Source organism: Hemiscyllium ocellatum, chromosome 33 (assembly GCF_020745735.1).
Source record: "Hemiscyllium ocellatum isolate sHemOce1 chromosome 33, sHemOce1.pat.X.cur, whole genome shotgun sequence".
NCBI classification, from domain to species: domain Eukaryota; kingdom Metazoa; phylum Chordata; class Chondrichthyes; order Orectolobiformes; family Hemiscylliidae; genus Hemiscyllium; species Hemiscyllium ocellatum.
Window position 1 is genome coordinate 23,864,813 of NC_083433.1, and position 12,479 is coordinate 23,877,291.

The 12,479-nt window shown below is 43.1% G+C and overlaps 1 protein-coding gene across 1 annotated transcript in view; it reads right to left on the reverse strand.

The window, feature by feature from the left end:
* triobpb (TRIO and F-actin binding protein b) overlaps window positions 1–12,479 on the reverse strand; it is a 133,085-nt gene that overhangs the window by 37,918 nt on the left and 82,688 nt on the right. Inside the window, exon 12 of the mRNA XM_060849290.1 lies at window positions 6,594–6,713. Coding sequence (XP_060705273.1) covers window positions 6,594–6,713 — 120 coding nt within the window. The remainder of the gene's footprint in view (window positions 1–6,593; window positions 6,714–12,479) is intronic.

The following is a 12,479-nucleotide window of genomic DNA, read 5'->3' on the forward strand; positions in this document are numbered from 1 at the left end:
GAGGAGGCCACATCGGGTGCAGCGGATGCAATAGATGATGTGTGTGGAGGTACAGGTGAACTTGTGGCGGATATGGAAGGATCCCTTGGGGCCTTGGAGGGAAGTGAGTGTGGAGGTGTGGGCGCAAGTTTTACATTTCCTGCGGTTGCAGGGGAAGGTGCCGGGGGTGGAGGTTGGGTTGGTGGGGGGTGTGGATCTGACGAGGGAGTCACGAAGGGAGTGGTCCTTGCGGAACGCTGATAGGGGAGGGGAGGGAAATATATCCTTGGTGGTGGGGTCCGTTTGGAGGTGGCGGAAATGGCGGCGGATGATAGGATATATTTCCCTCCCCTCCCCTATCAGCGTTCCGCAAGGACCACTCCCTTCGTGACTCCCTCGTCAGATCCACACCCCCCACCAACCCAACCTCCACCCCCGGCACCTTCCCCTGCAACCGCAGGAAATGTAAAACTTGCGCCCACACCTCCACACTCACTTCCCTCCAAGGCCCCAAGGGATCCTTCCATATCCGCCACAAGTTCACCTGTACCTCCACACACATCATCTATTGCATCCGCTGCACCCGATGTGGCCTCCTCTATATTGGGGAGACGGGCCGCTTACTTGCTGAACGCTTCAGAGAACACCTCCGGGCCGCCCGAACCAACCAACCCAATCACCCCGTGGCTCAACACTTTAACTCTCCCTCCCACTCCACCGAGGACATGCAGGTCCTTGGACTCCTCCACCGGCAGAACACAACTACACGACGGCTGGAGGAGGAGCGCCTCATCTTCCGCCTGGGAACCCTCCAACCACAAGGTATGAATTCAGATTTCTCCAGTTTCCTCATCTCCCCTCCCCCCACCTTGTCTCAGTCGGTTTCCTCTAACTCAGCACCGCCCTCCTAATCTGCAATCCTCTTCCTGACCTCTCCGCCCCCACCCCACTCCAGCCTATCACCCTCACCTTGACCTCCTTCCACCTATTCCACCTCCATCGCCCCTCCCCCTAGTCCCTCCTCCCTACCTTTTATCTTAGCCTGCTTGGCTCTCTCTCTCTTATTCCTGATGAAGGGCTTATGCTCGAAACGTCGAATTCTCTATTCATTGTACAGGGAGCCATGCAAGAGAAAGAAGAAAAAATATATTTAATTGTAAACCAGCAACAGTCAGAGGAATAGACACTTCCTGTGGCCAGGATTGAAAGTCCTGAAAGCTGCGTTGCCTGCCTGATGCCTGGGTTCAGGGTACCTCATCTAGGTTGCACAGGAACCGAGAGAGTGAAGGGATAGATCCAGTTGTCATGGACCACGTTGGCACTAACGATATAGGCAGAAAGAGGAAAGACGTTCTATTGAGGATTATGAGCGCCTAGAACCAAAAACATCATAATCTCCGGATTACTACCTGAGCCATGAGCTAATTGGCACCGGATCTACAAGATTAAAGAGGAAAAGAAGCTCAAAGATTGGTGTGGCAGCAATTTGTTTGCATTCATGAGACATTGTTTCCAGTACTGGAGAAGAAGAGATCTGTTCCCAAGGAATGGGCTCCACCTGAGTCATGCTGGGGCTACAGTCCTGGTGAATCACAGATCCAGATCTTTAGATAGGGCTTTAAACTAAATAGTGGAGGGGGACACAGAGTTACAGTTGCATGAAAAATTAGCAATACAAAGGTGAATGAGAAGGTAGGATTGCACTTTATTGTTACTGGAAAATAAAAGGAAGGGACAAAATGCATGAATGTCATGTTTTACAAAGTAGGGAAACTCAATAATATAGGCCGGCAATAGTGTGATAACAGACATTTCGGCAGCAGGATTTGGCTATAATATCACTGAAGAATTGGGGAGAATGCCGACCTCCATTGGCAATAGAGTGATTCCAGCTGGGATCAGTTTGTGTGCTTTGCTCTGTACATGTACCCAAACCTCTGTGCCGTTCTGTGTATGCGCTGGGGTCCATGCATGCACAGTGTTGGTGCTGATCTTTGTGCTGTTCTGCCGCAGTCTACGTGCTGTTTTGCGCATTCACAATGTCGGCAAACTCTCTGTGTTGCTTTGAGCATGCATGATGTCAGCGCCGGTATTCGTGGTCATCCTGCGCATACGCCAATGTCAGCTGCCAACAGAGCAGCTTTCTGTGAGAGGTATTCTTCTGAGAGCAACGTTTTTACATTTTTCAAATGTATTGTGTTAAATATGCTTTTGTTTTGTTAATAAATATGATGTCAACCTTCATTCAGGCTGTGCTATACTTTGTGTTAGACTTTTGGGTGATTTTTGAGTGATTGTGAGTGTTTTTTTTGCTGGTCTGCCCCAACCCCATTTTTCCCAGAGACCCAATTATTTCTATTAAGCGAGATTTCGCTGGAATGCAATCTGGCGTTATAAGAGAACCATCTATGCAACAAGCTTGAAGGCTTTGTATCTTCATGCACAAAGCATTTGAAATAAGGTAGACCAACCGATGGTGCAAGTCGAGATATCTTAAGGACTTTAAACTAGTTTTTGGCGGGGGGTGGGGGGGGACACATTAAAGGGCGGGAATCTAATTTCAGGCACAACAGATAAGGGACAATTATGGGAAGGGTGTGGTCTACGCAGGACTATAGGTGCTGTACTTAAATGCATGCAGTATATGAAACAAGGTAAATGAGCTTGTAGTCCAGATTGAAACTGGCAGGTTTGATGTTGTGGGTATCACAGCAATGCAGCTGCAAGGAGATCAGAGTTGGGTTCGAGATATCCAAAGATATGCATCTTATTGAAAGGACAGGCAAATGGGCAGAGCAGGTGGGGTTGACTTCCTTGTTAGTAAGAAATGAAATTAAATTGATAACAAGAAGCAATATAGGGTCAGAAGCCATAGCATCTGTATGGGTAAAGTTGAGGAACTGGAAAGGGAAAAAGACCCTGATGGGGGTTATGTTCAGACTTCCTAGAAGTAGTCAGGATATGGAGCAGAACATAAATCAGGAGACAGAAAATCCATTTAAGAAACACACTATTACAGTAATCACAAAAATCATCAATATGTAGGTGAACTGGAAAAACTAGGTTGAGAGCATATCCCCGGAAGAGGAATTTGTGGAATTTCTAAGAGATGGTTGTTTGGAGCAGTTTGTGGTAGAATCCACTAGGGGAAGAGACAATTCTCGATCTAGTGATGTGCAATGAGGCAGACTTGATTTGGGAGCTTAAGGTGAAGGAACCCCTGGGAGGGCCGTGAACACAATACATTAGAATTCACCCTGCAGTTTGACATGGAACAGCTTGAATCAATGTAATGGCATTATAATCGATTACAAGTAACTACAAAGACATGAGGGAGGAGCTGGCCAGCGATGATTTGAAGGGGAGCCTATCAGGGAAGACGGTGGAGCAGCGGTGGCAGTAACTGAGAAGGCCCGCTGAACTTTATCCCAAGGAAGAAGAAACATGCTAAGGAAGCATGTGACAACCATGGCTGACAAGTGAAGTCAAGGACAGCCTTAAAAGCAAAAGAAAGGGCTCTAATGGTGTTTTTGTGGTGTCCCTACATCTGAACCAGGAGTTTAAGTCCCACCTTCACTGGAGGTGGGAAATAAAATCTCTGAGCAAACTGATTCGCAAATATTTAAAAGTCAAAGAAAAAGCATACAATGTGGTGAAGATTGATGGAAGGTCAGAGGATTGTGAAGCCTTTAGAAACCAGCAGAAGACAATTTCAAAAAGCAATAATAGGGAGAACATGACATATGATGGTAAGCTAGCTAGTTAGAAAAAAGATTACAAGAGTATTTTTTAGATATTGAAACTTGAAAGGGTTCAGAAAGGATTTTATAGGGAGAGGTTGAATAGGCTGGGGCTGTTTTCCCTGGAGCGTTGGAGGCTGAGGGGTGACCTTAAAGAGGTTTATAAAATCATGTGGGGCATAAATAGGGTGAATAGACACAGCGTTTTCCCTGGGCGGGTGAGTCCAAAACTAGAGGATATAGGTTTAAGGTGAGAGGGGCAAGATTTTAAAAGGACCTAAAGGGCTACTTGTTCAGGCAGACGGTGGTGTGTGTGCGAGGAATGAGCTGCCAGAGGAAGTGGTGGAGGCTGGATAGGTAAATGGATAGGATGGATTTAGAGGGGTATGGGCCAAGTGCTGACAAATGGGACTAGATATATTTAGGATGTCTGGTCAGCATGGACACGTTGAACCAAAAGGTCTGTTTCCATGCTGTACAGCTGTATGACTCTATGAAAGGTAAAGGAGAAGCAAGAACGGACACTGGACCACTGGAAAAATGAGGCTGGAGAAGTAGTAACAGGAAACAAAGCAATAGCGGAGGAACCAAATAGGTACTTTGCATCAGTCTTCATGGTGGAAGACACCAGTAGCACAACAGAACTTCAAGAGAATCATGGAGCAGAGGTGAATGTAATGGCCATCACTAAGGAAGAAGGTACTGAAGAAGCTAAAGCTAAACTGGTTGTAACATCATAGATTGATTTAGGACTGTTAGTCTGGTCCAGTCAAGGAGTCCTGGCTAACAGATAAAAACAGGAGGGTCAGACATCCTGATATTCTGAGAGTTTGGTCTGAGGGAGCTGCATCAGTGCCTAGGACTTCTCACGTGTAAATAAAGGGTAACTTGATGAAGGGATACTCTGTGGAGTTATTTCAAGGTCTGAAGGTGAATTAATCACATGGATCAAATGGACAACAACACAGAGTTCTGAAGGAGATAGCTGAGGAGATCATGGAGGCATTGGTAGTGACCTTTCAGGAATCACTGGAGTCAAGGAGAGTCCCAGAGAACTGGAAAATAGCTAAGTAAAATCTTTGTTTAAGAAGGATGGGAGTCAGAAGACAGGAAATTACAGGCTGGTTAGCTGAACCTCAGTCTTTTTAATGATTTTAGAGTCCATTATTAAGGATGAGATTGCGGAGTACTTGGAAGTGCATTGTTAAATAGAACTGAGTCAACGTGGCTTCATCAAGGGAAAGGTGCCTGACAAATCTATTAGAATTCTTTGAGAAGGTAATGAGCAAGTTTGGCAAAGGAGACATAATCTATTTGGATTTTAGAAAAATGTTGACAATATGTTGTACAGGAGGCTGTTAAATAAGACGAGAGCTCATGGGATTAAGGACATAGTACTGGCATGGATAGAGGATTGGCTGACTGGCAGAAGGTAGAAGCTGGGGACAGAGTGATCTTTTCCAGATAGGCAATCGGTGACTTGTGGATTACAGAACAGTTCAGTGATTGGATCAAAAAATGTTGGAAATACTCAGCAACTTGAGCAGCATCTCTGGAGAGAAACAGTTAATGTTTCAGGCTGATGACCTTTCACCAAAATCCTTTCTCTCAGCAGTATGTTATTTTACAATTGTTGTTTGCTGATTGGCTCTGGGAAGGCCAATTTATGATGATTTACATGCTTGGTAACCAATGAGTGGGTGGGCTGGTGGGAAACAGAAGCAATGAAATGAGGAAGACACATCCTTTTCTGAGGGTTATCAATTTTGTGGAATTCTCTTCCTCCGTGAACAGCAGATGCTTGGTCATCGAATATACTCAGGACTGAGTTAGACAGATTTTTGACTGACCAGGAAGTCAAGGGTAATTCATAAAGAGGCTAGAAAGTAGAGTCACTTTGATCCATGCTCTTATTTAATCAGGACCAATGGCCAAATGCTCTCTCCTACTACATATGTTCATCTTAACCTCCAGAGATATATTCATCCAAAGTTGATAAATCCTGGAAAATGCCAATTTGAAATAAGCTCAGCTCCTAATTCATATCAAAGCTAATAATGCACTAATAAGTTAAAACTGGACAGATCTCATGTGATATAGGAACATTACAATGAGGCCATAAACTCTTCCAATTGCTACATGTGGACTTTAAAGGTCCACGGTACTATCTACGTTCCTGCCAACATTTCACTCTGTACCAATGCCATGTCACCGTTATTTGTGGGATTACGCTTGCTAACGTAACAACAATTACTCTTGTACATTCGGATCATAGCATCATTCCATATAAAGTGTGGCCAATTTTTAAGATCATAAGACACAGGAGCAGAAATTAGACTATTCGGCCCATCGAGTTTGCTCTGCCATACAATCATGGCTGTTATGTTTCTCAACCCCATTCTCCTGCTTTCTCCCTGTAACCCTTGATCCCCTTGACAATCAAGAACCTATCTATCTCTGTCTTAAATATTCTCAATGGCCTGGCCTCTGCAGCCTTCATAGATACACCACTCTCTGGCTGAATACGTTTCTCCTTATCTCCTTTACTCTAAGTCTTAAAGTAGCTCAGCAATTTTCCTCACTCCTTCGCCCAGAGCCTTTCAAATTTTTCCTGTATTAAGCATGTATTGATTCTATTTGAGGGAATTCAATGTCTGGTGGTATAAATATTTATTTACAATGTTTTGAAAAGTAAAGATTCTTAGGGTTATACAGGAAAAATAAAAAGGCAGTGGGACCAATTAGATAGGCCTTCAAAGAGCTACTGTAGATACAATGGACTGAATGGTCTGCCAAAGATTTGAATAGATTTTTGTGAACTGGTATATGATTCAACGCTGCACCATCTACCCACCCAACCTGTTCCCGTCTTACCTCCAATTCACATGTATCTCTGTCACCTGTGACAGGTAAATTCCCAATGTTGTCATGGCTCCTTCCTGTCACAAGTGCACGGATTCGTGCAATCTCCTCCGATAACTGGCCATTCAGCTCCTGCAAAAGACAAGACAGGAACATTGTAATTAGGAGTCAAGTCAAACCTTTGCTGATAGTGAACAAAAACCAAAGAACTGCAGATGCTAGAAATCTGAAACAAAAAAACAGAAACTGTTGGAGAAACTCAGCAGGTTTGGCAGCATCAATGGAATGAAATCAGAATCAACGGGTTCTGAAGAACCGTCACTGGACCCGAAACATTATCTTTGCTTTCTCTCTATAGATGGCTGCTAAACCTGCTGAGTTTCTCTTGTTTTGCTCTGTTGACAATTGGCTGGCTCACTGTGTGTATCCATGTAATCAGAGGGACTTTTGGGCTTTGGAGTTCTCAGTGCAAAGATATACACAGTTACAATCAGGAGGAAAATCACTGAGTGAGAGACTGTATCAAAACAAACCTACAGTTACAACTCTGCTAATGCCATTCACTCCAAGTCACTTTGGGATATTTAGTTATAGAATCAGATAATGATTATACCAGGCCATTTAGCTTATAGTGTCTGTGCTGACTCTCTGCAAGGACATCTCAGCTTTCTCATCCCCCCGCCCCTTTTTTCCCTGTTGCCCTGCAAATTATTCCTCTTATAGTAATTATCCAATTGCCTTCGGAAAGTCACGATTGGATTTGCTCAGAAAATTCTCAGGTGTGCATCCCATATACTAACCACGGACTACAAAAATAACCACCTGATGAAGGAGTGGCGCTCCGAAAGCTAGTGCCTCCAATTAATCCTGTTGGACTATAGCCTGGTGTTGTGTGATTTTTAACTTTGTACAAAAATAAGTTTAGTTACGCCATTCTTTCGCCAATCACTTTAAATCAGCATCCTCTGGTTCTTGACCCTTGTGTCAGTGGTAACAGTTTCGCCCTATCTACTCATAATTTGAACATTTTTATCGACTTTTCTCCCCCTTTATTCATGTATAGGATGTGGGTGCCACTAGTAAAGTTGGCATTTGTTGCCATTTCCGTTATTTTGCTTAAATCAATTGGCTCTCTCGGCTATTTCAGACAGCAGTTAAGAATCAATCACATCAATGAGAGTCTGGAGTCACATAGGCCAGACCAGACGAGGATTTCCATCCGTAAAGGACACCAGTGAACCAGACGAGTTTTATGACAATTGGCAATGGTTACATGGTTGCCATTAGACTCGGTTTCAATTCCAGATTTTGCTAAATTCAAATTTCACCACCTACCATAATGGGATTCATAATTATGTCCCCAGAACATTATCCTGGGGCTATGGATTACCATTCTGTTAGTAAAATTACCATATATCACCACCACCTCAATATCCTCTCAATTATTTCTCTCATTATGGTTTTGTGGTCTCTCAATTGTTAATATGATACATTGATACGTAATTACAAGGAATACAAATATCATTAATTAAATCATTTATCTTATAGAAATTCAATTTGTTTTCCTGTTAAATCCTGTCATTTGTATAACACTAATTGACTAAACTCCTTCTTACTCATGACTATTGTCCAGAATCTCTGATGGTCACATTGAAAAGAAAGTTCTCGGTCACAGAAGACAACAAGGAACTGACTTGTATTTGTATAAACTCTTTCACCATCCCAAATGTTATACAGACAATTAAATACATCAGATGTGTAACATTAGAAATATAGTTTTTTTTTAATTTAGATTAGATTACTTACAGTGTGGAAACAGGCCCCCCGGCCCAACAAGTCCACACCGACCCGCCGAAGTGCAACCCACCCATACCCCTACATATACCCCTTACCTAACACTAGGGGCAATTCAGCATGGCCAATTCACCTGACCCGCACATCTTTGTGACTGTGGGAGGAAACCGGAGCACCCGGAGGAAACCCACGCAGACACGGGGAGAATGTGCAAACTCCACACAGTCAGTCGCCTGAGGCGGGAATTGAACCCAGGTCCCTGGCACAGTTTGTGCACAGCAAGCTCACATAAAATGGAAAATGATAATGAAACAAAAACATAAATTGTTGCCGGTCTGGCAACATCTACGAAGAGAAAGCAGAGTTAACGGTTTGAGTCAGAATGGTGATAATGGCCAAATAGTTCTGATTTTTAAACGATGTTCACTAAGGGATAAATACTGCCCAGGATACTAGGTAAACACCAGGTTCTTCTTCAAATTGTGTTGTGTGATCTTTTAATTCCAGTTAAGTTGGGGCCTTGGTGTAATGTTTAATTCAACAGACGGTTAGTGTCCTGGTGCATTGTGTTATGTGACTGTTCATTGTTCCCATGTGAATCAATCTCCTGATCTTCCCTGAGTCCTGGATCCTGTTTACCCAGACTTTGACCCAGGAAAATCCCCCTAAACACTTTCCATTATCAAGATTTTAGTTCATGCCTCGTAAATTTCTAGTTTCTTGCCCCTCCAGTTATTTAAAAAGGTCAGAGAGATAAATTTAGACATTAGCAAAATATTAATCTCAGGTATTCTGTACAGAAGCAATAACTGACTGGATTAGACACAAGTATGAACTAATTAGAGAGAATTGCATAAATTTGTAAAGGGTGGATCATATCTTACACACTGAGTAACATGCAGTAAATATAAAAAGTACTTATGGTTCTCATATGTACAGACCTCCAGAAGACATTCAACAAAGCTCCACGTAAAAGATTTCAAACAATTAGAATTGGAGGCAATTTGTTGACTACTGTATTGTCAAACTGCTTTGTACATTTTGTCCACTTAATGTCCACATATATTTAAAGGGTAGGGAATCTCGAAGAGATTAATGGAGTCCAGAAACAACATGTGAAACAGCTCAGCTTTTGAATGAATCTTACTGTTTTTTTCCCAAGTACTTCATATTAATAAGGTTAGGGAATGATTTAGGAGGTAGGAGATGGAAAATAAAGATAATGAGTATAGGTTCAACATCCAAAACCCAGCTTTCTAAAAATCTGGAACTGTCTGAAATCTGGACTTTTTGTAATGGTCTAGTTACAGGAATTGTTTTAAGTTTATGGATTTATATTGATCAGGTTTATCTCAAAGTGTTCTCTCTTCATCTTGTTTAAATTACTTTCTAGAAAGAGGAGCTTTCACCTTTCGTTCCTGTTATGGAGCTGAATCATTATTGAACTTTTCTGGGGAAGCAGTTACTCAGGCTTGCTTTGGTTTTTGATTCCTGATGAAGGGCTTTTGCCTGAAACGTCGAATTTCCTGCTCCTCGGAAGCTGCCTGACCTACTGTGCTTTTCTAGCGCCGCTCTGACCTAGACACTGATCTCCAGCACCTGCAGTCCTCACTTTTGCCTACTTGCTTTGGTTTTTCTCCACCAGGCACATGCAGATGAGTAGATAGCAATGAGGGAGGTGGGGGGGGGGTGAGGAGAGGGGTGGGGTGGGTGGGGGGGGAGGAGAGGGGGTGGGGGGGAATGCAACTTTAGGAACACTGAATGACTTAAACTAACAATCATGTTTGGTATTTTGTGTACTAAGAAAGGGGTAATATTTGAGTTTTTAGGAGATTGGTGATGGGGAGTCTATAAGCCTATCATGCATAAATCACTGAAAGTGGCAGAACAGGTTGAGACAGCAGGTCTGTCAGCAGCGAGGGGAAACATCCTATCTAGCCTGACATGCCTTGCATGAATTTTAAAAATTTAAATGAGATCACCTCTCATTCTTTAAAACTCTAAGGAATGCAGACGCAATTTCCTAACAAATGACAAACCCAACGTCCCAGGGATTAATTTGGTGAACCTGTGTTGCACATCTTCTGAGATAAGTATATCCTTCCCGAGGTAAAGTTAAAAAAAAGTTATAGTCCAACAGCTTTATTTGAAAGTACAAGTTTTCAGAGCACTGCTCCTTTGACAGGTAGCTAGTGAGGCAGGATACATAGGGTACAGAATTTATAAGTAAAAGATCGAAGTGTCATATGATATATTAGACAAACCTAGATGGCTGTTACGTCTTTAACTACTTAGAATAGGGATGCAGATTTCGATTGATTAATATGTAAATCCCAGAATACATATTAATCAATCGAAACCTTCAGCCCCATTCTAAGTGATTAAAGACTTAACAGCCATCTAAGTTTGTCTAATACATTGTCTAATACATACACTTTGATCTTTTACTTATAAATTCTGTGCCCTATGTATCCTGCCCCACTAGCTACCTGTCAAAGGAGCAGTGCTCTGAAAACTTGTGCTTTCAAATAAAGCTGTTGGACTATAACCTGGTGTCGAGTGATTTTCAACTCTGATCACCCCAGTCCAACATCGGAACCTCAACATTATGGCTTCCTTAGATAGGAATACTCCTGCTAAGGTCTTGTCAAAACTCTATAAAATTAAAACAAGATATCTTTACTCCCATACTCAACTCTTTTTAAGATGAATGCCAACTTACTGTTTGCCTTTCTAATTGCTTGCTGCACAGATTTTAGGTATTTTGCAAAAGAAGCAAAAGCAACACAAAGAAAACCATTTTCACGCTGCAGGCGATTAGGATCTGGGAGGCACTTCCTCAGAATATGGTGGGGGTGTGTTCAATCAAACTACTGATAAGGAAGAATGATTTGGGCTACAGGGAAAAGGCAGGAGAGTGACATGCAGTCAACTGCTCCTTTGGAGTGTTGGCACAGACATGATGGGCTGAATGGTCTCCTCTGTGGTGTAACAGCTCTGTAATTCTATTGCTGCTTTCCCTCATGTGCTGACCCAGCTTCTCCCTGAAGGCATTGGTGATTTCTGTCTTAAATACTCCCTGTAATAGCAAAGTTTCAAACCTCTCACTAGCTAAAGAAATTTGTTTTGAATTCTGAACTTGCTTTATTAGTGCCAATCTTGTATCTATAACCCCCTAATTTTGGTCTCTTTCATAGGGTCAACATACAGACAGCACCAACGAATCCCCTTTTAACAATACTTTGGTTGAGGGTGGAAGTGAAGGCAGAGCGCAAAGCCAGTCGGGAATGTAAAGTGATTGTTATTAGAGTGGTTGTGTTCTAGACCCCAGGTCCTACAAAGTACACAGACTTGCCCCAAAAAGAGGGTCCAAGGAAGTTCCTGTGGATTAAAGAGTGAAGCTTTAGCTCAGGAGTCTTTGACAAGGAGGTTGAATGAAGTGATTACACCACAGTTGAAGAGGGTGAAGACATAACTGCCCAGCTGGTTCAGTGTGCTACGCGTTTGATGTGGGAGGTCAACGACTCTGGTGTGTCTGACTCGTATAAGTGTGGAAAGTGTGTGCACGTTCAGCTCCTGACAGAGCATATCGCAGCACTGATGAAAGAACTCGAGGACCTTAGGCTCATCCGAGAGAATGAGATCTTTCCAGACAAGACCTTCAGCAAGGTTATTACACCAATCATACCAGAAGCGAACAGAAGAGAGCAGACGATGAGGAAGGCAGAGAGGAGACAGGTGCAAGAGACCCCGGGGAAGTACCTGTCAGGAACAAGTTGAATCTTTTGGAAACAGTAGAGACAGTTGACACTGCCAGTCCACGAGGCGGCCAGGTCTGTCAATCAAACGTTGGTGCGGAGGCAGAGCCGAAGAGTCGGACATTGCACAGAGCCGTGGTAATAGGGGACTCCATCGTGAGAGGAACTGACCGGGGTTTTTGTGGCAGCAGGTGGGACTTAAGGATGGTGTGTTGCCTTCCTGGTGCCAGGGTTAAAGACATCACAGACAGAGTGCAGGAAATCCCCAAGAATGAAGGTGAAGAGTCAGAGGTGGTGGTACATGTCGGCACAAATGATGTCGGGAAGAAGAGGAGGAACATACTTC